Genomic DNA, 27,979 nt, shown 5'->3' on the forward strand with positions numbered 1-27,979 from the left:
CCACTACTCTTCTCTCGTGATCGCCATCATTCCTTCTTTTTCGTGTTCTCTCTCTCCCAGGACTGCTCTCTGTTCCAGCAATCCCCCGACCCGCGTCTCTAGCTTTCCATTCCGCTGTTCTTCTTCGCACTCACTCAGCTGGACCTCGGTTTTTCCTTCTGCTGGAAAACCCTACCCTCCCGATTTGGGTCGCCATGCTGATGTTTTCGACTGCAACCTCCTCCCAGATTCGCTTCCTCCTCCACAGCTTGACTGAATCTAATGCTGAATCTGTTCTCAAAGAGCTTTATGAGGTTTTCGTCACACTCTTTTCTTCACTGTTTAATGTTTCTGTCTTACTTGCAGGCTTAATTTGAGCTCTCTTTTTTTTTTCTTTAGAATTCTTCTAATTCCTGCTTCGTCGTCTAGATTTAGGTTAACGTTTTTCGCGCTTGCTTTAAGTGATTTTTACTTAATTCTCTACTTCCAATGCGTTTCTCATTCTGATCTTGAGGTATTTCTGTGAGGCAATTTCTGCGGTTTATGCCTTTTTGGATTTTGTTCTATTTTTCTGTGAGGCAACTGGTTGCCGCAAGCCAGTTTTGTATCTTTGATTATCTTTTTGGTGGTAAGAATACGGACGCCACTGATATTTGAAGCCTTTTTTTTCCGATTCAATCCACCCCTTTTGGGGCTTCTTTACCGTCGACTTTTAGTGTGTCTTCGCTACCATTTCAATTGACTATCTGCATTAGGGATGTTTACGTCAATAGCTTCTATATAGGTGCTTTGAGGGCTCATAAGTTTTAGGGTATTTTTTTACTTTCTGTTATTATTATTATATTTTTTAGAACTTTTTTTTTTCCCGACCACTGTCGATTTTGTGTCGTCATTTTGTCATTTCTTCTTTCTCTTCATGGGATTTATATTCCCGAAATGGAAGAATTAGGAGATAGAATGCGAATTCCTAAGTAATGGTCTCTGTGATTAAGAAGTTATAAAATCATGTTATTTGTACTGTTTCTTAATAATGCATTTCACCTATCTAGTGCATTGATATTTTACATTTAACTATATTTTGAGTATTTTACTGAATCAAGATCTTCAATGTGCTTCAGTTTATTGACTGTGGAACTGAAGGGAGCTTCCTACTGCTCAGAACTTGTTTGGATTATTTCACTAGCCATGGGACAGATTTGGAAAACCCGCTGTTGCGACTAGTTATTTCCTCAGTTTTCAAGCATCTCTTGGACAGACCTAATTTTAGTACAATATTTTGTGAGTCCCTTAAAGGTAGAGATATCAACCAAGTTATTCTCGAGAACATCTCGAATCTGTTAAACTTGTCAATGTGTGAAAGAATTGGAGTTGGTCTCGCTGTTTCAGATTCTGAAAATCTTGATGCAAGAATGTGTGGTAAGTTCTAGAATTTTTACTTCGTTGTTGACATTTTCTTGCTATCAATTTGCTTTCAACTACTTGTGCTTCAAGACAGAGAGCAATGTTTGCACTTACCTGTCGTGGGAACTCCTCTAACATTTAAGCTTGCCTACTTTCCTTTAGTTCTTTTGTTAATGTGGATATTGTAGTCATGTTTGGATAAAAATAGGCATGGGACCCTGCTTGATTTTGTTTTTACACGTTATCAATGTTAGTTTACCTCATCAGTGGAAATAGACTCATTGTAGCCAGTTAGCATTTCTTTTTGTTTTTGTTTTTCCTTGTGGGGACTTCATAGGGGTTGCTCTTTACTTTTTCAGGGAAGAACTTCTGCATTAGTCAGATTGAGGAACTTTGTGCTAATGCTGTATCTGTGGATTCCATTCAGCAAATTCAGGATATTATCATGTTCCTCCAACGGTCTGAAGGGCTCTCAAAGCATTTAGATTCCTTCATGCAAATGCTATCTTTGGTGCAGTTGAAAGATGTTACTGAGTTTGTTTTGTCACCACTGCTTTCAGATGAATTGCGAGAGGAGAAATTTTTAAGGTGCCAAAGAATCTCTCTTAAATATAACCTTCACTATTTATGTTGAATTTTGGTGGGTACCCAAGCTCTTTGTATTATTGTTATTTACTTCACAACTTCTGTTTCCATTCTAGGAATGTAAATCTGTCACAGGAGTCCCTTGATAATGATTTTGATTCCATCTTAGCTGAAATGGAGAAGGAAATGAGCATGGGAGATATAATGAAGGAACTGGGTTATGGATGCACAGTAAATGCAACGCAATGCAAAGAGATTTTGTCCCTCTTTTTGCCGCTGACAGAGATTACTATCTCTAAGATACTAGGCATGATAGTTCGAAATCATACTGGTCTTGAGGACAGTCGAAATATATATACAACTTTTAGTCTAGCTTTGGGTTGCAGCGCTTTATCTGATCTGCCATCCTTGAACTCTTGGGATGTGGATGTTCTCATAGACACAATGAAGCAACTTGTAAGTTTTTTCTTCTCCCTTTTCTCCATGTTGTATGAATACCAATTTCTTTCGTTCTTTCTTTTCCTCACTGTGCTTTATTGATTCAGGCACCTAGTGTTGACTGGATAAGAGTAATGGAAAATCTGGATCATGAGGGTTTTTACATTCCGAATGAGGAAGCATTCTCATTTTTCATGTCTGTATATAGACGTGCATGCCAGGTATTGTTTGCTTTTCTTGGGGTGCTTTGAGATGAAATAATCCGTTCCTTGTTAATCCAATCTTTGGTTGAGATTGCAGGAGGCATTTCCTCTTCATACAATTTGTGGGTCCGTTTGGAAGAATATGGAGGGTCAGATATCTTTCCTTAAACATGCCGTATTTGCACCACCTGAAATATTTACATTTGCTCACTCTGGAAGACAGCTGGTATGGTCAATATTTAGGACACTTCAAGTTCTTCCCTGTTTTGCTTGCTTAATTCTAGCTTACTTCGATGGCTGTGTAACTTCTGCTGCAGGAACTAATCATTCTCCAGCGCGTTATGGAAGTAGATATTCTTAATTTTTTACGATTAATGAGATATTTTTGTAGGCTTATATTGATGGAGTGCATGGCCAGAAGCTTCAACTTGGACATACAAATCACACATGGACGTGCCTTGATCTTTTGAATATTCTGTGTGAACTTGCTGAGAGAGGTCATGCTAGATCTGTGCAATCAATTCTGGAGTTTCCTCTTAAAAACTGGCCTGAGCTATTGCTATTTGGAATGGCGCATATTAATGTACATTTTTTCTTGTCACCTCTGCATTGAGCTTTTTCTTCTCTCTCTCTCTCTCTCTCTCTCTTTAATATTTGTTAAATTTGTCCTGTCTCTCTCACACATGGTTGTAAATGTAACATATTTTCTTGCAGACTGCATATAATCTGCTTCAGTATGAAGTTTCTTTTTCAGTCTTCCCATTGATGTTAAGAAATCGTCTTGGTAGTGGTTTAATCCTTCAGCTATGGCATGTAAACCCTAATCTGGTTTTACGGGGATTTGTGGATGCTCAAAACAGTGATCCAGACTGCATAGTTAGGATTCTTGACATCTGCCAAGAATTAAAGGTTAGCTAATACTAAATAGTCTCTCTCTCTGGCAGAGATGATATGAACCACATTCTTGGTATACTGATTAAATTTGCTAGCCGTTTCTGTTACTTTTAAATCTGAAATTGCTTTTCTTCCACCTCTATCATTTCGCAGATACTTTTGTCAGTGTTAGATATGATTCCTTATTCCTGCGGTCTCAAATTAGCAGCCATTGCTTCACGAAAGGAATTTTTGGACCTTGAGAAGTGGTTGAGTAATAGTTTGAACTCATACAAAGATGCATTTTTCGAGGTAATATTTTTCAGTTTGTTGCCTGACCTTTAGAACTGTTTTCTTGAAATTTTCATGTTTATAATTTAAGTAATGTATTTGTGTTGACATATATTTGCTATTAGCCTTTAACTTTGTTTTGAAAGTGAAATTTATGATATTAATGTTGCAGGAATGTCTCAAGTTCTTAAAAGAGATTCATTATGGGGGATCTCAAGATTTTTCAACCAAGCCCTTTTATCCTTCTAATGCCTTTTCAAATATTTATTTGGAAACTGCTTCTACTTTCTTGAAGGTATTGTGGAAAAACTCCAGTTCTTTCACCTCCAAATTCATTCTTCTATGTGAGGTTTTGAGTGTTATGTTATGCATTTGTCTAATGGATAGTATGTTTAACGTACTTGTGAATGCCAGGTTCTTAGATCTAATGTGGGTACTATTACTTCTACTCAACTATCTGAAGAAATGGAGAAGTTGCATGGTGCAGTTCAGGAATCAAGCCCAAAGCTGCAAAATGGTGGAGCTTCAGATGTGCCTGCAACAGAAGGATATGCAGAAGACATTGAGACCGAAGCTAATTCGTACTTTCAACAAATGTTTTCTGGTCAATTAACCATTGAAGTGATGGTTCAAATGCTTGCTCGGTTCAAAGAATCTTCAGTTAAAAGGTGCTGTATTTTTATCATTCTTTGGGTTGCATGAGTGGCTGGTCTATAAAAAGTTTATTCTATGGTGTGATCGTGTTTGTGATTAATTTCCACAATTTCCTGAGTATTCTGGTATTAGACAAATCCACATTGGAAGACTCAAGTACTGTTTGTTTGGGAATTCTTCTTTCCTTTTTCAGTCATGGAAAAAGTAATTTTCATGTTTTTTCACCATCAGCAATCGAGTACATTCAAAATGCCCCTTTTCAATCATCTCTGTCTTTGTGTCATTCTTCTAAACCGCAGGTGTATTTTGTGCATCTACTTGATTATTTTTACTCTGGTTTCTATTTTTTTTTTAGTGGCTTCAATGTACTGGGAGTTAATAGCATTCTTGTTTAAGCTCTTAGAATTCCCTGATTGATCTTCCACGTTCGTCTTTTTACTTTTTTAGTTGGATGTTGGATCTGTGTAATAGTTTTACATCTAGCTTGTTAAGGTCACATGTTCGGACTTCCTTTGGTGAGATGCCAGTATTCTTCCAGTTCTCTGGATGCATTCTGCATATCTTACTGTAAAGCTTTTCCTCCTATCCAAAATTAATCTCTGATCTTTTAATTTCTCTTCACCTGCTGCCACCTGTAGTTTTCATTGTTCCATTTTTGATAGCTTGGTTCTTTGGTTAGCTCGGTTAGAACAGATATTCTCTAAATGGGTTATGTTTACAGGGAACAATCAATATTCGATTGCATGATTGCAAATCTTTTTGAGGAGTACAGATTCTTCCCAAAATATCCTGAAAGACAGCTGAAAATTGCAGCAGTTCTCTTTGGTGAGTTTCTTGTTGCAATTTGAGTCTTTTAATATTTATTTGATATATTTATTCGATTATAAAATGTTCACTTATCATTCTTTTTCAGGCTCTGTTATTAAGCATCAGCTTGTAACTCACCTTACACTGGGGATTGCGCTGCGTGGTGTCCTTGATGCACTTCGAAAACCTGCAGATTCTAAAGTTCGTATTGCATGTTAGAGAGTGAGGTTTTGTTTGTACTTATTATGTTATGATGTGGTTAAATTTCCATCTTTTGGCAGATGTTTGTGTTTGGTACAAAGGCCGTAGAGCAGTTCGTGGATCGTTTGATTGAGTGGCCGCAGTACTGCAACCATATTCTGCAAATATCACATTTGCGAACCTCTCATATGGAACTTGTTGCTTTCATTGAGCAGGCTCTTATGAAGATATCTGCAGGCCATTCTGATTCTGATGCTACTTCAGGAAATGTGGAGGTGGCAACTGATTTTTCAAATACATATTTTGTTGCCTTGTGCAGATTATATCTTTTGACTTTAAAATTCAAAATTATGTCATGGTATTCACAAGAAATCCTTACACACGCCACAAATGATTGTTTTTTTTCTGAACGGAAAGTAGAAACCTTGTCATTAATGGAAACAATAAGGTACAAGTCAAGGGAGAGCCCCTAGAACCTAGGTGCTTAGGAATAATTATTCCAATTGGTGCAGCTGAAAAAATTGCAATCCTTAATCTTTTATAAACGTTTCAAAACTACCTTGAAGTATGAAATCAATTAAAATGTTGGATGAAATGCTGACATGATAAAACATCAGCTTTGCATACTTAATCTAGGCAAGCATCCTAGTCACCCCTACATCGCTTCAGATCATTCTGATAAATTTCTTGTGTAAGGGTAGGTGGTTTTTTGAAACCTTTATTAAAGATCAAGGGAACTAGTGCAACTTTTTAAAGAAAAAGGGTATTTTCGCAACAAATGACAATGTTCAGGAGCCTTTTTATGATTTAGCCTTTTTTCTTTGCCATTTTGTCCATCTTGTTCCTCTATTCTAGATTCCAAATACAGATTTTTGTTTTCTTTGGTCCTCCAAATATAGGTTGATAGAAATCATTAGGTTTGAAGTTAGGAGCTGACTGAAATCTTATTCCAATGGTTAATTATGAGAAAGTGGAGTGCTTTTTCTATCCAACTAGCGCTATCAATTTTTCATGAAAATTAGAAGTTGGGATGCTAGAGGCGTGGAGGATTGTATAAAAGAACTAATGCAAGCTTTCATCCAAAGATTTACATTTTATTTAGATATAGTGCTTCACCCAGAAAGTACTATATCTAAGATCAATTGGTTTAAGTCTTTGTGGAGTATATCAAGTTCAAATGGGATGGAATGGAATGGATTGAATGATCCACGGGGATTCTCACTCTCTGCGATGAGAAGACTATTATAGTCGTGGAGACTCTTTGAGGGGAGTTCCTTTACAGATCAAGAGCCAGTGGAGTTTGCTTTCTTTGCTCTCCATTATTCCCAACCATATTCTGTGTTATGGGAGAGAATGATTTTCGGTTTTGTATGCATGATCCTTCCTAGGGTTTGTCCTGCATCTTTCTTCCACATATTGTGTTCCACCCCTCCTTCGAGGTTGCCTCTATGTTTTCCTCTATTTGGAAGGTTAGGATACCCAAAGAAGTGAAGGCTATTGCAGGACAGGTGTTGCATGGAAAAGTGATCACCCTGGTCCGTATTCTTCCTTGTTGTTGTGTTTTCAATGGTGTATTCTTGGAGGTAGGAGGAGGACATCAATAATTTGTTTTTGGATTGCTGGTTCGCATATTCCTTTTGGAATCAATGCTTAAGTTCTTTTAGCCTCAGCTTGCTCGAATCAGAGGTGTGGTTTTGTGATCAAGAATATCTCCTGAATTCTCATAGGAAGGATAGAATTTTATGGCAGTCTTGTTTTCTTGCTACTTCGGAAGGGATTTTGCTTGAGAGGAAAATAATGTTTTTAGAGGGGTGGAAGGATCTGGGGAGGTGTTTGGATGCTTCCTTGTGCGTGTTTGTCCATTGGGCTTTTTGTAATTATCAATGTGGTTCTGTTCTTTTTGGATTGATATCAATTCCTATAGTTAGCTGTGAGGTTCCTTTTGGTGGCCTTATTTTTTTTGTATGTCCTTGTTCATTCTCTTATTTATTTATTTTTCTTACTGTTCTAAAAAAAAATTGAAGAATATTTGAACACGGGAAAGGAGAGTTGGGTCTCTAATATTCTATCTAGCCATAGAGAGGGATTACCATTTGGTGGCGAACATTGGTAAGATTTCTTATTATATATTGGTTGATTGCAGTTAAATAGTTCTAGCAACATTCAAGCTGGTCAACAGCATTCTTCGGCAGCTCAGCTACAACAAAAACATGAAAATGCGATTGACGATCAGCTTAAAGTCACTGGACCATCAGTTATTGATGGAAAACCAATTTTATCTACCGTGGGGCAAACTTCAATTCAACCCATAGGTGGTGCTTCTACCATTCAAAAGGTAACTCATTCTCCATTCTTTTTGTCTTTGTCCTTTTAGACTTTTATGCTTTTCATACATTTGCTTGACATAATTATTAACAATGAAATATCCCCTTCTATCTCTTTGTAAATAAATTGCTACAATTGTAGGTGCAGAATACAATCAATAATCCAACAGTGTTGTCTTCCTCTGGTTTTGTCCGTCCTCCACGAGTGGCTGCTTCTACCAGTTAGTTATTCTATGATTAGGCATTAAAAATGTTGTTGCTTGTTTGGAACGAACATAGTAGTTATGTTTTATCCTTTGACAGGGTTTGGTTCAGCTTTGAATATTGAAACGCTTGTTGCTGCGGCTGAGAAAAGAGACACTCCGATTGAGGTATCCCATTCACTGTGCTATCTTTTAAACATTTTTATCATTTCATCAGGTCTTGATGAATGTGGATGTAGTGGGATTCTTATTTGTCACGTCATTGATACAATAGCTATTATTTTTAAATAAAATTTTAAAAATTTCATAACATTCTGTACTTTGCTGAAGATATATTGTAGACTTTTGTATTTTTCTAATTAGGTTGAATCTTAACAGAAGGGGTGTTTGTTTCTCTTGCCTGTTGTTTTAATGTGGTGGGCTTATGATTATGTTCTGTTTAAATGGTTATAATGATGTTGCAAGGTAATCTTTATTACACGCAAATGGATGATGGTTTTGATAGGTAAAAAAATAGAAAGAGACCGCTTGTGATTATGTTCTGTTTAAATGGTTATGACGATGTTGCAAGGTATCTTTGTAACATTCAAATGGATGATGGTTTTGATGGGTAAAAAAGAAATAGACCGGGTAGATTTTAGAACAACCCTCTCTGATTTGTCTACTGTGAAAATTATTTTTGTTTTATCATTGTTGGTAAAGTTCCAAACATATGGTTGGCAGAAAATTTTACCAGTAGCTGCAATATTCTCATTAGGGTGGCGACAAGTCTCTTGTAGAACATTTAGTCTACCATCACATCTCATTCTGGCCTTTCTATATTCTGAATTTTGAAGTTAATGATGAAGCATTTAAAAATATCAGATTTTTACTTGAATGAAGGTAGTTCTGTTTAGTTTTAGTCTTTTTGTTTTCTTACATTTGCCAACGCTGTCTTTGAGATTCTATCAACAAGTTTCTTGGCGCTTAGGGGTGGATCTAGAATTAAACAGTTGTAGGGTTGAACATAATTGAACTAGTAAGTAATGATATCAACAAAGAAGTTTCTAACATTCAAGGAATATTATGAACATTTTATAAAAAGGAAGCGTATCTAATAGATTCTTGAATTTTAAAAGTGGTCTAATTCATCTCTAGAATTTTAATGTGGTGTATTATACATCTTTGAACTTCAAAACTTTTTGTCTCATTAGTTCTTTTCACTTTCAATTTTGTATCTAATTGTTCGTGATTAATGAGACTTTTTTTAATTTTTAATTTTTTTTATTTATAGTTTTTAGACCTATTAAACACAAAATTAACAGTGGAAGGAGGAAGGAGGAAGGAGGATAATATAGGTTAAAGTCCTTGAACTTATCAGATACCTTTGCATGTAACTTAACCAAAGTTGAAAAAGGGACTCTACTAATTAATAGTAATAATGTATTATTAAGACTAACTTTTAATTAATATTATAAAAATGAAATAAAAAGAAAATTAAAGTTTAGAGTTATCATAAAAATAAAATAAATTCAATAAACCAAGGAATAAAGAATAAAATTGTGATCTGCCCATGCCAGTTCAGCATCCCCAGTGACTTTCTTCCTTCTAGTGTATTATTAGGGTAGGTAACATCGGCACCCTCCGAATAAAAACCAATGCAGATAAGGTGATAATTTTGCTTGGGCTTATCAAAAGCTTCAGCCACCTTTTCAAGTTCCTTGGGTCTTTTCATTCTTTTCTTTTAAGCCTAGGGTCTTAAAGTGAAACAATTTGAACCAGCATTGTAGTTCTCTTGATTTTTAATGTTTTTGTAGTTTATTTTGACTTCATATTTAAACAAAAAAAATCTTTTATCATTATAATATATTTGCCATACTTGTGAAAATTCCTTCACTTGTATATTCCGAGTACAAGCACGAATGGTTTGTGGCTACTGGTAATTGATAACTTTTTTTGGAACTTGGACATTCTGAGCATAATCATGTCTATATACTGCTTTTTCTTCCATGTTTTCAAGTTTAGGACCTCGCTTAATAGACTGAAAGAGAGACCGTATATTCTGCTGTATTTTTATTTAATTGCTCTTGTTGGTCATATTTCATTGTTATGCAGTCTGCATTTATGTCTGCACATCTGGCCTTCTTATAAGTCTCATTATGTGTACAGGCTCCAGCATCGGATGTGCAGGATAAGATTTCATTTATGATCAATAATATTTCACTTGCTAATTATGAAGCCAAAGCAAAAGAAATTACTGAGATTTTGAAGGAGCAGTTTTATCCCTGGTTTGCTCAGTACATGGTCATGAAGAGGTTCGAAATTGCTTTAAATTTTTGTATGTATTTTTGCACAGAAATAACTGCAATGTTTATAAGAATTTATAGGATGGTATCATTGACCTGAAAGTAAAAACGATGTGCTGCAGTTTTATTAGGCGGAGTAAATTGTTAAAGAATGTTCTAGAAATCCCCCAAGATATAGTATTGTTTTTTACACGAGTTGTTTTTTTTTTTCATCTGACATCATTTTGCTTTACAGGGCTAGCATTGAGCAAAATTTCCATGACCTGTACTTGAAGTTTATTGACAGTGTTAATTCAAAAGCGTTAAGTAAAGAGATTGTTCAAGCTAGTTATGAGAACTGCAAGGTGTTCTTTTTTTCTTGGATGCGTGGTGCTACCAGAGCTTGGAATGGTAGTTAACATTTTTTTTTTCTTTTTTTCCTCCTCCCCAGGTTCTGTTGGGATCGGAGCTTATAAAATCAAGCTCAGAAGAACGATCATTGCTAAAGAATTTGGGAAGCTGGCTTGGGAAACTAACAATTGGTAGGAATCAAGTGTTGCGAGCTCGTGAAATAGATCCGAAATCTTTGATCATTGAGGTAGTTAATCAGTTACTTTTGTTGGTTTCATTCATTTCACGCATGGACTTTGTGACTTCCTCCTCTTTTCATCTTTTTTGTTTTCTTGAAAACCAATGACGTTGGTTTCTATTTTGTTACTATTTTCCTCTTTGCACTCACTTTTCTGTTTCGGCAGGCTTATGAAAAGGGGCTAATGATTGCAGTAATACCATTTACTTCCAAGGTATGATTATACTGTGAGGATCATTTATGGTAGCTTCGTTTGAGTATCCTGATCTTACATTAATATTGTTGTGACTGTAGGTTCTTGAACCATGTCAAAGTAGTTTAGCTTACCAACCCCCAAACCCTTGGACCATGGGCATTCTTGGACTACTGGCAGAGATTTATTCAATGCCTAACTTGAAAATGAACCTCAAGTTTGATATTGAGGTATGCACACTTCAAGATCGTAAAGTTACCAATAATATTTATTGCCAGTATAGACGCACATAGCTGTAAATTTTCAATGAAAATAATAATTCTGTTTTTGGGAATAGAGAATTTCATTGACCGAATCTGTAACCTGAAGCCCTAGCCTCTGTCCGGCCGATCATTCCGCTGGCACAATCTAGGAAGTCCTTTCTGCACTGAATTTAAAGTTTTAAGTTTATTTTCTACAGGTTTTATTCAAGACTCTTAGTGTGGATGTGAAAGAAATAACGCCAACTTCTCTTCTCAAAGACCGGAAGAGAGAAATCGAAGGTAATCCTGATTTTTCAAATAAAGATGTGGGAGCATCCCAGCCGCAGATGGTAGCTGAAATGAAGTCCAGCATAATGTCTTCTTTAAATCAAGTGGAGCTTCCACTGGAGGTTGCAACAGCATCAAATTCTGGAAATCATAGTCACCTGTTATCCCAGGTTTGTTAGATTCTTTTTTTTCTTTCTTTTGTGGTAGGTTATTAACTCATATTCACTAACTAGAGAAAAATACAGCAGAAGAGGTTTTCAAATGAGGATCAGTTGATTAAAAGGAGTTTTACAGAAAGGAACACTAGTTTTTATTAATAGAGAAGAGGTTAAGGAGCTTTATTTTTATTACCTCCGTTTCAATGAGAAACAAATTATAGTTTCATTCAGAAGGCATCAGCCAAACAAAACAACCTGTGGACCAATGGGATTTTCTTATTTTTAATACCCTTCTTAAAGTTTATATGGAGAATTCTCTGTGTTTTCTTCATGTCTCATTTGTTTCTTCCATTTTTCTTGGAGAAATGAGTTTAATCATAAGAGTTTTCGTTGATTTTATTAGTTGTGAAAGACAAGTCTTCTTCATATCGTTGGAATTTTCGTTGTGACCAATGTTCTAAAAGGAGCTTAATGCATCCTCGAGGCTTTTTCTCATAGAGAGGCAAGGCGTAGGTCTTGTATGAGGCCTAAGCCTCATTTTAAATAGAATACAAGTTTTAATGGATTAACTTTGTATTGCTAATATTGCAGGGTTGAATAAAAAATATTAGTGTTCATACTGTAAAACTATATCAATTTTTTTTTTTTTCATTAGAACAAGAATGTTACCGAAGAAAATAGGGAAATAAAGAAAAAACATGGGAAAGAGGTATTAAAAATAAGTTGGGAAAAACATGGAAAACAATGTTGAGAAAATAATACATGAAAAAATACACCCACTTTTTAATTCGAAGTGAGAAACACACTGTACAAGGGAAATAAAAGAAAAGAAACACTGTACAAGGGAGGTTGGGGGTTGTTTGGGTTAAGAGTGGTTGTANTGTTATTATGTATTTTTATCGTTTTATTTATTTTTTTTGTGAAAAATTTTTTTATTTGGGGTGCTATGTAATGCTTCTAAAGGGAGATTTTTTTATGTTTTTTTTTTAACCTTTTGAACTCTAGTAAGAAAGTTCTTGTTTTCTTTCCAAAGAATGAAAAAAGGGAGTAAATTCAAGATATACAAGACAAGAAGTTAATAATCTTCCAAAGTTCCTCCCTCTCATTAATTCCAAATGATGCAACTCCGTTAAGTATTGTGACATATTGAACTGAATTCCTTGGGGAACCGTGTTTACTCCCACAAGTACTCGTATTGATAAAATGGCATTGCATGAAAATTTTGATGTTTTTCAGTTTGCTCCTCCATATAGGATTTATAACATCGTTCTGGTAAGATCACTAGTTAGGTTGCTGGAAAGAGATTGCAAAAATAGATGGCTTGAACCATGCAGTCTTTAGACTAGACAATTTTTTTTTCTGCTGTTCTATTTTATTGGAATCACTATTTCTTGTTTGTCTAATCTTTTAACTTATATATGTTTGTAGTATGCTGCTCCACTTCATCTTTCTTCTGGCACATTAATGGAAGACGAAAAGCTTGCTGTGTTGGGCTTGTCTGATCAGGTTCCTACTGCCCAGGGACTCTTACAAGCTACACCAACCCCATCACCATATTCAACCAATCAGGTACGATTGCAACCTTTAGATTTGTTGGAGCCTTCTGATTTGGATAGCATCAGTTTGCTTATTGGCTATTTCTTGTTACTGCAGCTTCCTGCAGGTATCCCTAATATAGGAAGTCTTGTTGTGATCAACCAGAAGCTTAATAGTTTGGGCTTGCACATTCATTTTCAGAGGTTTGAAGCTTATGCTATTGTGTAACTCTTTATTTTAAGCAGTTACCCATGATAAAGCCACTCTTACTAAAAATAATTGAGCTTATATATTTTCTCTTGCACATGCTACAGAGCAGTTCCAATTGCAATGGATAGAGCTGTCAAAGAGATTGTTTCTGGTATTGTTCAGCGTAGTGTCTCTATAGCTACCCAAACGACAAAAGAACTTGTTTTGAAGGTCTTCTCCATAAGTTGACTTGATTTACATGCTTTTTTTTTTTATTAAGTAAATTATCTTACCTCATTGTAATTATACATTTCTACTGAGCTTATGCTCCTTTTGGGTAGTTTCATTTAGAAATCTGAAGAATTGATCATTTTATGCATGAATATCCTTGTTAATGTTTCCATCATGAACACCAGCTTCATTTCATTTAATTTGCCCTACTTTTACTGCCTGGCTTATTAAGCTATTATTGATGATAGTGCATTGGCTGCTTTCTTATTGAAGTGCTTAATTGTGTAAAATTGTGTCTTGCATTATGAAGTCATCCGTGAACTCCTACTGTTGCATTCGTTCGAATAATTGAAAAAGTAGATGTAAAAGTAGATGTAAAATTGTGTTTTTCTAGGAACGTTCGAATAATTGAACTGTTGCATCGTTCTCTGTTTTGATTGGAGGTCTCATTTGTGCCTCTTAGATATTGTATTTTGCCATATTAGGCAGATACATTATCTAGGCGGATATATTATCTGCCAGCATTTTGAACTTACTGTTGTGTGTGTTCTTTAATGTTAAAAAATAATCTTTTCTAGGTTATATCTACTTTTGTTCATTTATATTTATTTAAATCATATGTGATTAGGATTATGCAATGGAATCAGATGAGACCCGAATATTTAATGCTGCGCATTTGATGGTTGCTAGTCTGGCTGGATGTCTAGCACACGTGACTTGCAAGGTTTTTTCTCCTATACTGAACTTCTGAGAAAATATGATTTTTGTTTCGTGGAGCTTTATGGTTGATTATTTCATATAGTTTTTATATCATTTATAATCAACTTGATACATTTATTTGTTCTAGGAACCCTTACGAGGTTCAATATCAAGTCAACTTAGAAGTTCGCTTCAGGGTTTGGGTGTTGCCAGTGATCTGCTTGAGCAAGCTGTTCAGCTTGTAACAAATGATAACCTTGATCTTGGTTGTGCCATCATTGAACAGGCTGCTACAGACAAGGTCAGTAATTCCTGAAATTGTGTATTGGTCTTGATATTTTGGCAATGGTTTAATGTTCAATTGCTAGGCAGGTTTCTGTATTAGTATATTGAGAGCAATTTTGTTTTGAGCATATAGATATATTCCATTTTGCATTTCGGCCAGTTCCACCCTTTCTAATCATAGTGTATAGTTATCATGCCATTTTGCTCCCTGTTAGTTTTATCTCATACATATGTTTATACTTACCTGAAACTTGTATTTAATAAACTAATCTAAAAGCGGAGATAGTGTGTTTGCGTGTGTGTAAAAAATAGCTGAAAGTTATCTAGATATATGGGTTTTCATTGAGGAGGCCAAGTAAAGTCTGTTAAATATCATTAACAATCAAGTGTTGCAAATTATTGAAAAAATTCTTTACCTATTTTCTTTAATTCTGGAAAAAATCTGATACATCTCTTTATTGAGCATTTACTTTTAGAGAAGTAAAACCTTAAGGTGGAGAAGCACTATTTTTTTTGTTTCTTTTTTTGCTAAAATCACCAAACTAACGAATCACTGCCAATCTCTCTCTAATCTCCCATGCTCCACCGATGCACCTTGCTGGAGACTCAGTTGATGACTGTTCTTTTGTTTTCTGTCTCGGAAGGGGTTATTGCTTGGGAGGTTTCTTTTGAATCGATTTGATTGCAATTATTATTGCTGCTCCACCTGAAAGAGCTCAACCGGATTGTGATTATCTCATAAAGCTTCTTTGAGTCGACAATGGCAGTGTTAGTAAGAGTTGACTTCTCTTACGTTTCTCAGATGGTTCCTTCACCTCTAGTTTTATTACTACAACTAGTATTGATTTTAAAATTAGAACCATTGAGCTTGATGGAAAACAGATCAAGCTTGGACACGACTGGTCAAGAGTAGTTCCATACATTCACCACAACTTACTTTTGTCGAAGCCGTTAGCGTTTTTCTGGTCTACTATGTAACAAATGAGTCATCTTTCAACAATATTAGAAATTGGATTTGCAAACAACATACTTTCGATAATGTCAACAAGATATTGTTAGGAAACAAGGCTGACATGGACAAAAGCAAATGGGCTGTGTGCAATGACCCATGCCCAAGATTTTGATCGGGATTTGGAATCTGTATCCCCTCTGACATGGTCATGTTCTTACTCCTAACTGTAATGAGTGAAAACTATTCTCACAGACCAACACAAGTTCTTCCAACATGTTTTGTCCTCACTCACATGCACCTAGGAAAATTCTCAGGTCACCCAACATAGAATTACTCCAAGTAAAACACACTTAACCATAAAATCCCTATAATTGAGCCACAGAAAAGGAAGATGCGCCTTGTTGGTGTAAGTAGTTTTACTTCATTGATGGGCACATCTAGTTATTTTGCAATTCTTTTGAACTTCATTTAGTTTGTAATGGATAGACAGGAACTATCATGGTTCAGAATTTTAATGGTTGTGCAGTTGAAGTGCACTAGCATTGATGGAGGGCCAGGCTTATTGGGGATGATGGAGGGGTGTATGTATGCCTGAGAAGAGCTTTTTGACTTGCTTTTTTGTCAAGGGAAAGTCCTGATGGTATGGAAGTTGAGTATCCTCGATACTCGAGCCTTTTTACGTCAATGGTTTCACTGATTTGCCATGGACTCCGTCTATGATTCTGATATGGAGATCTTCATTAATAGAAGGGTCTGTTAAGCCACATTGTTAGTGGAAGAAGCCGAAAGGAGATGGATTTTTGTTAGAAGAAACCCCGTTTCTTTAGCATGGACTTTGAAGCTGATTTCCATAAGGTCCATCCTAGTTTAGGCCTTCTGCGCAGTTTCAACTAGACCTTTGCAGAGTCTACTAATGAAATTGAAAGTTCCTTGTCCCATTTGTCAACAGGTAAGCCACGAACTTTGATCCAACCCCATAAGAAGGTACAACTTGTTCCTTGAAGTATTCCTCTTGATTCCATCGGGAATAAAAAAGTTGATAGGAGCCCACTTTTTGCTGACCTTTATAGGAATCCATAATTTTTGCTTGTTCTTGGCCTTCGCAACACATAATGGCTTTGTGTGGTTGGAAAGGGGTAAGGGAGCAGTATGCAGTGACATTGAATTGAATAGCTCGAAGGATGTTGTACCAGTCATCATGGAGTTTTCTCCTCTTCTGAACAAGGATGTTTTCTGTGTCGGAAGTAATTGTTTTTTTGCCAGTTCAGTAATATTGGCGGGTGTAGGATCTTTTTAATGAACTTTTAGCTTTTGTCAATATCTTTCTTATCAGATTTCTTCGCATTCAATGCTTCCTTGGTTTTATTGCTGAATAAGGAGATGTGGCTCTCATTAATGGTTGCTTAAGTTTCTGAGATGTTCGTAAGGCCTATAAAAGCAATCTATCATTTCCTTTGTTCTCCCACAGGGATCATGTAGACTTTTTTTCTCCCATTGTAGTCCAGAATCACCAACTCCACAGTGTCTTTTCTTACTGGATTTTTTCTCAATGCCAAACTATTTGATCGTCAATCCTTGTCTCTTTGAAGAGTTTCTGGTTCAAAGGCAAGGTGAGAAGAGGCTTAAGAGTACCATTGATCCATTGTAGAAAACTCCAGTGAATCAATAAGGAGAATGCTTTGTCTTCGGAAGATTCGGAGATATGAACATGGGAGCCTCGAGAGGTTGGGTCTACTGCAATCGAAAATGTTTTCCTTTCTATGGAGATTGATCTAACTGTTGTGGCCCATACATGGTGGAGATGCATGGAAAAGGGAGGATAGATTAAGGGGTGGAGACAAGGTTGCAGTTTTGGGTGAGGTGGAGGGGTGGGAGAGAAGGAAGGGAGGAGAGAGGGGAGAGAGGTTAGACACGGTGGAGAAGTAAAACAAAATATACCCACATGTATATTTGATTGTTATTCATTTTAATGCTTTTCTATTACCATTGATTTAATTTTTTACTCTGCATGGCACTTAATGTATTTAAACTTCAGCCTTTAAATATTTATTCTTGCTATTTAATTGTTTTCTTTCTAGTTCATACCTCTGTAGAATCCCTACCCTCTATCAGTTTGACTTGCGAACCATCAGAGGTTTTCATACAATTTCTTGGAAGAAATCACATTTTTCTATAGTTCTGTTCCTGGCATTATATAACATGTGATTTACAATTTGTTTTTGTGGTTCTTCAGGCAATACAGACCATTGACGGTGAAATCTCTCAACAACTGTCTTTAAGAAGGAAGCATCGAGAGGGTGTTAATCCAACCTTTTATGACACTGGCATGTATGCACAAGGACCTCTTGGTGTTGTGCCTGAGGCTCTTCGTCCCAAACCAGGGCATCTGTCTGTTTCACAACAGCGCGTTTATGAGGTGAGCAACCTTCTCATTGCTTGTGAACTTTGATATTAAGGAAAAAATGGTATAAGATCTTATATTTTTGCATATCCTTCAGGACTTTGTTAGGCTTCCTTTGCAAAATCAAAATAGCCAAGCTGCACAGTCTGCTGGTTCTTCAATTACAGCTAGTGGTACTGGCTTGAGTAGTCAATTTGGTTTGTCATCGGGACAACTGAACTTGGGATACACATCTGCACTTGTTACTGGACTTGAGGGAGTTTCTCGGGCACTTGAAGAATCTGGAGAACCTACTTCTGTGCCCCAACTAAGGTCTTGTAGATCAGCTAATACTCTTGTATTGTTCCAATGGTAGCCACATCTAGTTGCTTTAATCATTCCCTCTTTGCATATTTCAGTGCAACTCCAGGTCAAATTGCTGCTGATGGTGTTGGTGTACGTTGTCCAGAAAATGATTTGGATGATGGTTCTTTCCCTTCAGCTGCTTCAACCCCTGAGCTGCATGCAGTAGATACCTCTGACACTGTAAATGTTGGACAACTACCTTTATTTTTCAAGAATATGTGGTACAGTTGTGAAACTCTTTCTAATTTGATATGCACCCATATGTTTTAGGAACCTGGATCCTCTTCCCAACCATCGCCCTCGCCTATTACTACTGATCGTCATGCAACCACTATGTCAGAACCTTCGCTTACTACCAGAGATGCATTGGATAAATTCCAAGTTATTTCGCAAAAGGTTGTCGCTACTCTAAAGTTATTGTTGCTTAAATGCCCATTTCTAGTTAGCCTAGTTCTGTGAATAATGCTTGTCTATATCATATTGTATTTTCATTTGGATATGATATGGGAGAACTAAGAGCTTGCATCTTTTTATATAAATGCATATTAATATTCCTTTTGATTGGGTTTCTTTGCTCGAAAAGTGGCCCTGTGGCATGGAGGAGATTGTTTAGGGGGGTTATAGATATGTGGAAAAGGGTCATTTGTGTAGTTTACCCCTCTTATTTTATTTTATTTTTTTAATCTTTTTTTTTTTTTCATTTTCTTGAGTGTTATATGTAGCCTGTAGTGGTATTTAGATTAGGGCCTGCATGCAACAGAAACTGGGCATCCAGGTGTCCTTTGATATGGGAATAGAACTATCACCCTTCAGGTTTTTTTAATATGGCTGTTCTGCTTTCTTGGATTATGTACTTATAAAGTTACCATATTGCTTGGTGTCAGTTGGAAGCTTTGGTTAGTAATGAGGCTCGGGAAACTGAATTTCAGGTATATTATCTTGTTTGTTTCCACTTTTAAACGATCAACTCCTCAGGTCTGGCACTCAAAAATTAAACCTTAAATGGAAATGATTTTTGTCTAGGGCGTCATTGCCGAGGTTCCTGAGATCATACTAAGATGTATAAGTCGGGATGAAGCTGCTCTTGCTGTGGCTCAAAAGGTTGTTTAATTTGTCTTGAACTTAGAGGATGTTGTCATTTTCTTTTCTCCTCCATTTTTTCTTCTGTTGATGCTTCAATCGTCTCTATGCTGTTTTATCTCCTCTCCCTTATTCTTGATCTACATTTATGATACAGGTTTTCAAAGTTTTATATGACAATGCATCAAACAGTTTCCATGTTGGTGCCCATCTTGCCATTCTGATTGCCATTCGTGATGTTTGCAAGCTAGTTGTAAAGGAGCTTACTAGCTGGGTATGGTCTAGTTTAAAGCTATTTGTTCCAAATGGGATTGCATTTTGGAATCCATTTATATTTTTTACTCTCTTCAAATTCTTCCTCGTCCTTGTCTTCTTTATTGACATACATACATACATATATATATATATATATATATATATATTCCCACTAAAGGCACAAAAGTAGTGGATAAATTGATTAGATTGTCACAGAATGGATGCCTCATTTTAAAGTTTGTAACTGAGTACGCATCTTTAGACATGAAATATAGTTTTTATTTATTTATATTTGCAGAGTACCTATGGTAAACTCATGACTAATTAAATCCCTTGGTCAAATTTGGATTTAACTTCCTAATTCTTAATGCATTAATGTTTTCCCTGTGGAATTACGTTTAACTCCTCATATACGATGTTCCCTTTCTAAAGCTGAGCCTTTGACAAGTCATTTTCTCCCCAACTTTATTGTTTACAGGTGATTTACTCTGAGGAAGAACGGAAGTACAACAAGGACATTACTCTTGGCCTCATTCGCAGTGAACTAATAAATCTTGCTGAGTATAATGTTCATATGGCCAAACTAATTGATGGAGGCAGGAATAGTAAGTTGATTAATTTATTTCATTCATGTTCTTTTTTTGTCAGTAGAACCAACCATTTATGCAATTTTTCAGAGGCCGCAACTGAGTTTGCAATATCCCTCCTCCAAACTTTGGTTGTCGAAGAATCAAGTGTTATTTCAGAACTTCACAATCTTGTTGATGCATTAGCGAAGGTTTGTATTCTATCAGTTTCACGAGGGTACTCTCCCATGGCATTTTTATAAAGCTTCTTTCTCGTTTAATTTGCAGGTTGCTGCAAAACCTGGATCGCCGGAGCCTTTGCAACAGCTTGTTGAGATAATCAAGAATCCTGCTGCTAGTACAGCTTCTATGTCTGGGGTTAATGTTGGGAGAGAGGACAAGGCTAGACTTTCCAGAGACAAAAAGGTTTCTTTAGGAGAACACTATTGTTACTATACATTGATGAACCTCTTTCTGATTCATCACTTTTGTGTCATTTTTATGTAACAGGCTCCTGGACACACCATTGCAAGCAAAGAAGATTCTAGTATTCTTGAATCTGAAGATCCAGCTGGTTTTCGTGATCAGGTAACTTGATTATTTAAATCATCTATCCCACTTCATGACGGCCTTTTATATCATCAGTTCATGCTAAGAGTGTGTTCATGTCCAACACGCTTCAAATACTTTTGACATTTCGACACTTGTTGGACACGTATCAAATACTTGTTAGCACTAGACACTTGTCCACGAAACGCAATCAAATGCTTGTTTGGCATGCATCAGTGTCTTTGCTTTTTTTTAAATAAACACAAAAGTAACACGGAATGCAATCAGATGCTTCTTAGACATTATAAATAAACATAAAACAAAAACTAACAATTTTAAGGGTGAAATACATTACTCAGTTCTCTTAAGCTTATTGACTTAAATTTCCTTTGAAGTTATATACATATTTTTGCAAGTGTGTCCTTGCTGGATCCACTACAGATGTTTAGATGTTTGTGTTAACATATTCGTGTCTTTTTTCTGTTTGTGTATCTTAGGGTTTAAGAAAAGCTCCCCCCCCCCTACCCCCCCCCCCCCCCCCCCCCTTTTTTTTTTTAAGTAATCTGCCGTAAGCAAAAGTGCAACTATCCATAAATTTGCATAGGTTATTAAAAATGCAGATTCTGTAGTTGGCCAGCTTCCTGCAGCCACGTCTTTAGTGGTATGAAGCTAATTAGGATGACGTCGATGATTTGGCCAAATTTCATTATTCTCTGGGTGTATTTTATCTGAATATTTTTTGTAATTTTACATGGGTTGTAATCATACTGCCAGATGTAGATACTGCTAATTCATTTGGTATGCTAGAGGTTGAAGTATGAAGCAACTGAGGATGTTTTAAGTTCTGAACTGTGTACATTTTTTTTTAAGATGAGAGACATCTTTTTTTTTTAATCTATAATTAAAGATAAGAGACTTCTTTTCAGATGAGAATGTCGTGCTCCTATTGATTTTGGAATTTCATTGTATCTGTAGGTGTCAATATTATTTGCTGAATGGTATCGAATATGTGAGCTTCCTGGTGGTAATGAAGCTGCATTTAACCATTTCATACTACAATTACATCAGAATGGACTTCTGAAAGGGGATGATGTGGCTGACCGGTTTTTCCGTCTGCTCACGGTATGCTTGAATTCTTATTTTGGAAGAAATGTCTGTTCCTCATTGAATCATAAATTGTTTTTTGCCAACTCACTGCATGCTGGTTAATGTAGGAAATTTCTGTGGCACATTGCTTATCATCAGAAGTAATTAACTCGGGTGCATTACAATCTCCACAACAAACACAGAATCTATCTTTCCTTGCAATTGATATTTATGCCAAGCTTGTATTTTCGATCTTGAAGGTGAGCTTAATAATGTCTTGATAAAATGTTGCCCCATCTGCTTCTTTGGCTCTTTCATTGCTCCTTTCTTTGATTCTTTTTTCTCTTTTTTTTTTCTTGTTTTCTTTTTCTTGTTTTTTTTCCCCCTCCACTTCTTCCATGATGCTAATTTTCATCTGACGTGTTTCATTATTTTATTTTCAGGGATCTGGCAAAACTGCTCTTTTATCAAGGGTAATGAGCTTAAGAAATGCTTTGTGCTTTATTTATATTTTGCATGCTTGTTCATAACTTAGTAATTCTATGCTGCATGCTTCAGATTCTGGCGGTGACCGTAAGATTCATTCAGAGAGATGCCGAGGAGAAGAAAGCATCATTTAATCCAAGACCATATTTTAGATTGTTTATTAACTGGCTTCCTGACCTTGGATCTCTAGAACCTATTGTTGATGGTGCCAACTTTCAGGTGTGAATCATTTGGCTCTAATAATTGCTCATCTCTTTTCTTCATGAATAATCTAGATTGTATGGTTACCATGTTGCAGATATTGACAGCTTTCGCTAATGCATTTCATGCGTTGCACCCTCTTAAGATTCCAGCGTTCAGGTAGCGTCTGATCTTTCCCTTGCCCCACTTGATTTTTGGCTGAGAAAATAACCGTTGGATAGGAAATCAAATTTTGTAATTAGATCTTTACAAGTATCAATTCTAATGAGTGAAAGCTAGCATTTTTCTTTAAATCTTTGATATTATTCTGCATCAAAAATCTTCTTTGGAGCCAAAAACAAAAGAAAAAAGAAAAAGTAAATAAAAAACTATTCATAATTCAATAGGTTGTGGCAGCCTTAACAAAGTTAATTTGCAATAATGATCGTGGGCTATATGTATAGATGCGTGTTTGTGGTTGCACAGATTTTTTTTGTTCTTCCCTTTAATTTTCAACTATTGCAATTATGTAATGCTGGTTCATGCTTCCATCAGCTATGCTTGGCTTGAGTTGGTTAGTCATAGAAGTTTTATGCCGAAGATGCTTACCGGGAATAGTCAGAAGGGTTGGCCTTATATCCAGCGCTTGCTAGTAGACATGTTTCAATTCATGGAGCCATTTTTGCGGAATGCTGAACTTGGACCACCGGTTTGCCCTACTTTTTTCAGTCTTCAGTTTCATTACTTGCAGGATGTACCGTGGCATTTATTTATTTTTTTCATCTACTTTGCAGGTTCATTTTCTTTATAAAGGCACTCTTAGGGTATTGCTAGTGTTACTTCATGATTTCCCTGAGTTCCTATGTGACTATCATTTTACTTTCTGTGATATGATTCCTCCTAGCTGCATTCAGATGCGGAATATCATCCTTAGTGCGTTTCCTCGAAACATGAGACTTCCAGATCCTTCTACTCCCAACTTGAAGGTCTTGTCTTCATATTTTTGCAAGTATTTTGTCCATAGAAATTAAAGTATGCGTTAGTAAAAAGAATGTTCCACATATGCAGATTGACTTGCTGGCCGAAATCAATCAATCCCCACGTATTCTATCAGAGGTGGATGGAGCTCTTAAATCAAAGCAGATGAAGGCCGATGTGGATGAGTATCTCAAGGTAATTTGTTTTTGCCCTTCACTGTTCTTTCTTGCGAGAATGATTGGTTGGTTTCACATTTCTGAATTCAGATAAACCAGCAACACAGTAGTCGATTCTTTTTTCATTTCTGAACCAGATACAAACCTTTTAGTTTTTGTTGGTAGTTGGAGAAAGAACTAGCAATAATTCTTTTCTTCTGTAATTGATATATTTGTAAAATTGTGATTATCTTATCTATTTTGGACATTATTTTGCTCTGCTATCTATCCTCTATTTCCGGTATACTATGTTTTTTCTCATCTACATCTCCATTACCTTTCTCATAGTTCCTCCCTTTTTTTTTCCTGCTCTCTGCAGACGAGACAACAGGGATCCTCGTTTCTGGCCGGTCTGAAGCAGAAATTGCTTCTTCCTCCCAGTGAAGCTGCTTCTGCTGGGACCCGTTATAATGTGCCTTTGATCAACTCCCTTGTACTTTACGTTGGGATGCAGGTACTTGGTTCTCTACCTTTCGAACTGTTTTTTAATTTGTGATCATCTCTGGCAATTACTGGTATTCTTTGTACTAGGCTAGCCATTTGAGGGCATAAATCAATTTATAGGGTATCCCTTCTCTTGTGGCTTTGGTTCATATTCTGTTTTGAACTTTAAAGATTCCAATCTTTTGTTTATTGGTTGCTAAAGCTTGAATTTGCACGCTTACTTTTACAATTGTTGTTCAGGCCATACAGCAACTTCAGGCAAGAAGTCCTCATGCGCAGTCAACTGCCAATACTGTTACCTTAGCAGTATTCTTGGTGGGAGCTGCACTCGATATTTTCCAGACTCTGATTGTGGAGTTGGATACTGAAGGGCGCTACCTCTTCCTCAATGCCGTTGCAAACCAACTTCGTTATCCTAATACGCACACTCATTACTTTTCTTTTGTCCTCCTGTACTTGTTTGCGGAATCAACTCAGGTTAGATAATTCTGTTCGCTGTTCATTTTATACATTTTTTCCTGCTGGAATTGTCATTGGTTAGTGTCGAACGAATAGCTTTAATTTGAGGACTAATTGGTGTAATTAGTTAGTCACCTTTCCTATTTTTTGTTGTTTCCTTTTCTACTTATTCTATAGAGAATAGTCAAAGATTTTCTATTATAAAAGGTTTATGTACTGAATAATAAGACAATCGAGTCGTATTCCTTACACTAAACACATAGTATTAGAGCATTTCTATTCTGAAAATCTGATTATACCTAAATTCTACTCCAATCGGTGAAGCTTCCATTGCTACCAATCATTCACCAAGACCAAGACCTGCCTAGTGTCATTCCCTTCTATTTGTTCCTCCATCATGTTAGAAGAATAAAAAAGATTCCATCATCAGTTGAGTAAGTCCCTATAGCCATGAAGAAAGGTGGATTTCAACACGTATGATTGTCATATTGGCTCAATGGAAAAAACTTCTTCAAATGGTATCTGGTTGTGTGGACGAACCTTAAGAGGAAAAGGAAATTTTGTTGGAATATGACTAGCGAAGATGGATCCATAATTTACTGCATAGAGAAGAACACTACATAATGTCAATAGTTCTGAAATTTTATAGAGCCATCCATCAACATACATGTATATTTGTACAGAGCGCTCAAGCCATATGAGACTTCATCCATCAACCATACATGTATGTTTTCATATAGAACTCAAGCCATATGAGACTTTATTATTGAAGCAAATCATGTTTGAGTTTTGACAAGTCTCAACAACCAAGTCCAAGTACAAATCATCCTTCCAAAAGAAACATCATTCGTAGATGAAATAATTTTCCTTTTGAGTAGAAAAGTGTAGATAAAGTCTTATGCTTGACTAACAACACGGTGTAGATGCATCGACCTTTGTTGTAGAGAAGAAAAAAACTACATAAAAGACAACCAATGGAAGAGTAACAAATACAATTTATGGTATACTCACTCCAAGTAATCATGACACACAATGGAGAGTTGTTGGAAGTTGAATGGAAAACCTCCTAGATGTGAATGAGAAAATCGTGGAGGCTCATAAAATTGTGTTTGGGAAAACAAGAGAAAAATGTTAAAAACACAAGCTTACATCGTAAAGGAGTCCAAATCAGAGCAGAAGCCACAAATCATGGACGCTAGTACATTCAATAATGAAGAGATTGGATTGTGCTCTTTGACTTAACAAGTCGTCAAGGTAATACTATTACCTTGACGATAGGGTAAGCCTTCATTTACCTTTTGTATAAATCCTTCAAAGCTACTGATCACATGAACCTTTCACTCACAATTTTTCAAAGCATATAGCCATACCCAAGTAATCGAAAAATTATTGTGGAAAATGGGACTAGTTCCATTGTTGCAAAAATATATGATGTATACTCTCTCAAACCCTTACACTAAAACACGTTCTACATGTTCCATAACTATCTATCAGTCTCATTTCTATTCAAAAGTTTGTCCATGATTGCCATTGTAGTAGTATTTTCTCGTTATGTTGTGTTTTTCAGGATCAAGTCTTGAGACGGATGATTGGACTTGTTAAGGAATTGAATGACCAACTCTACTAACAATTACCTAAGAGAATAACAAATCTCGCACTTTGTGTCATTTCGTAGTTCATCCAATATATATGTACTTTTGGTTATTTCACCTTTGCATGGTTTATCCCTCCTTTAGAATTTTGAAAATTATGTTTTTAGATTTGTTTCGAGGATTCAAAGTTTTTGATTTTCATTGTGATGCATATTATTGTGTAGATCTAGCTCATATATACAAGTCAATTTATGCATGACCCACGACAGTCTCATCTTTAAGAAATTATATCTAGCTCTCAATTGACCTACATAGCGTACTTAGTGAGCGCAATTAGTCAATTTATGCATGACCCCTGAGAGCCTCACTGTCAGACAACATACGAAGTATTCCATTACCCGAAAGGAACTTTAGGAATAAGAAAATTTGTTCGAACAGAATAATTTCCTTGTGCCAGACCAATAGTTTATAGAAGATCTTCTACATAAACAAAGTGTGGTGGCTAGATCATCTATCGGATCAGAATTATGAGATATTGCATTAAGACTATGTGAGCTCTCATGGTTGAGGATAATCCTTGATGACTTACCAATTAGGGGAGAATGCTTGATAAAGTTGTATTGCGATAACAAATCAATCACCACGATTGCTGATAAGTCTATCTAACATGATAGGTCAAAGCGTATTGAAATTGATTGACATTTTATTAAGGAAAGGGTAGAGAAGGGGATAATATGCTTGAGTTGTGTTTACTTTAGCTTGAAGAGGTAGGGATTGTCAAGCTATTGTAATAGAATAGGTCTCGACAATAATGGCACTCTCCGGATTCAACGGACAGATGAGCCAACAAAAGGACTTCACAATTTATTGTTTCATGGGTTAGTATCTAAGCTAGAAATGGATGATATCTATCCTTCCGCTTAGGAAGGAGTGTCGTAGGAATATTCTTAATTTGAGGAGTAATTGATGTAATAAGTAAGTCAACTTTTCTGTTTCATTTTCTGGACTGTTTCCTATTCTCTAGAGAATTAGGTGTTTTTATATTATAAAAGGTCTAGTACTTCTAAATATTTTAAAATATATATATATGACAATATACCTCACTGTCGCAACCAGTTGCAACTGTTAGTAATATAGGACATCAGTTATAATTTAAGTTTGCTTTGGAACATGGGCAGGAAATTATCCAGGAGCAGATAACAAGAGTGTTGTTGGAGCGCCTCATTGTTAATCGACCTCATCCATGGGGTCTACTGATAACATTCATTGAACTTATCAAGGTAAAATCCCACCACAGTCCATCCATGTTTGATATTTTTCGTCGTTTATGTTTCAGTTTTTTACATGATAAAAATTGTTTCCTGAGCTAGAAGCATGTGATATGTTTCAGTTTTTTACATGATAAAAATTGTTTCCTGAGCTAGAAGCATGTGATATGTTTGCAGAATCCAAGATATAACTTTTGGAACCGGTCCTTCATAAGATGTGCACCAGATATCGAAAGACTATTCGAGTCGGTGTCTAGATCCTGCGGTGGTCCAAAATCTGCAGACGAAAACATGATTCAAAATTGGGTACCTGATACGGCTCACTAATTCATCTGTTTGTGTATATTATTTGCCTGTCTTGTACACAGTATTTATTTACTCCCATCTAACAATTGTAGTTCCCATCTAACGATTGTGGTTAATTCACCTGTAAATAATACTTTTCTCATTAAAAGTTGAATATGATTTGGAATTTCTTTGATGCCTGGCA

General features: G+C 36.1%; 1 protein-coding gene across 2 annotated transcripts; it reads left to right on the plus strand.

Moving 5' to 3' along the window:
- Position 1: 1 nt before the first annotated feature.
- On the plus strand, positions 2 to 27,970 carry LOC111799741 (CCR4-NOT transcription complex subunit 1-like). 2 transcript variants are annotated; one of them, XM_023683198.1, is made up of 51 exons: positions 2 to 293; positions 1,098 to 1,395; positions 1,740 to 1,968; positions 2,082 to 2,421; positions 2,511 to 2,624; positions 2,704 to 2,832; positions 2,998 to 3,189; positions 3,321 to 3,515; positions 3,654 to 3,791; positions 3,943 to 4,065; positions 4,185 to 4,438; positions 5,146 to 5,249; positions 5,338 to 5,432; positions 5,513 to 5,707; positions 7,576 to 7,767; positions 7,899 to 7,977; positions 8,060 to 8,127; positions 10,108 to 10,253; positions 10,480 to 10,588; positions 10,675 to 10,821; positions 10,979 to 11,026; positions 11,107 to 11,235; positions 11,466 to 11,705; positions 13,122 to 13,262; positions 13,347 to 13,432; positions 13,544 to 13,649; positions 14,278 to 14,373; positions 14,497 to 14,649; positions 17,819 to 18,001; positions 18,084 to 18,298; positions 18,385 to 18,517; positions 18,602 to 18,727; positions 19,216 to 19,260; positions 19,355 to 19,432; positions 19,569 to 19,685; positions 20,145 to 20,271; positions 20,344 to 20,444; positions 20,521 to 20,658; positions 20,743 to 20,820; positions 21,757 to 21,903; positions 21,996 to 22,127; positions 22,311 to 22,340; positions 22,426 to 22,572; positions 22,652 to 22,713; positions 23,089 to 23,242; positions 23,328 to 23,519; positions 23,602 to 23,706; positions 24,046 to 24,180; positions 24,411 to 24,647; positions 27,400 to 27,501; positions 27,667 to 27,970. In XM_023683198.1, exons 1-51 carry the CDS (start codon positions 195 to 197, stop codon positions 27,814 to 27,816), a joined length of 7,179 nt encoding a protein of 2,392 aa, XP_023538966.1. In that variant the 5' UTR covers positions 2 to 194; the 3' UTR covers positions 27,817 to 27,970. The 2 variants fall into 2 exon arrangements, with proteins under 2 accessions (XP_023538966.1, XP_023538967.1); XM_023683199.1 differs by having other exon boundaries at positions 18,385 to 18,511.
- Positions 27,971 to 27,979: the final 9 nt, after the last annotated feature.

Source organism: Cucurbita pepo, chromosome LG08, assembly GCF_002806865.2.
Source record: "Cucurbita pepo subsp. pepo cultivar mu-cu-16 chromosome LG08, ASM280686v2, whole genome shotgun sequence".
Classification (NCBI taxonomy): Eukaryota; Viridiplantae; Streptophyta; class Magnoliopsida; order Cucurbitales; family Cucurbitaceae; genus Cucurbita; species Cucurbita pepo.

Coding starts and splice junctions, on each gene's coding strand:
- LOC111799741 (XM_023683198.1), top strand. CDS start 195: ATGCTGATGTTTTCGACTGCAACCTCCTCCCAGATTCGCTTCCTCCTC. Junction 2,625..2,703: donor TATATAGACGTGCATGCCAG/GTATTGTTTGCT, acceptor TTGAGATTGCAG/GAGGCATTTCCTCTTCATAC. Junction 18,299..18,384: donor ACTTCTGTGCCCCAACTAAG/GTCTTGTAGATC, acceptor TGCATATTTCAG/TGCAACTCCAGGTCAAATTG.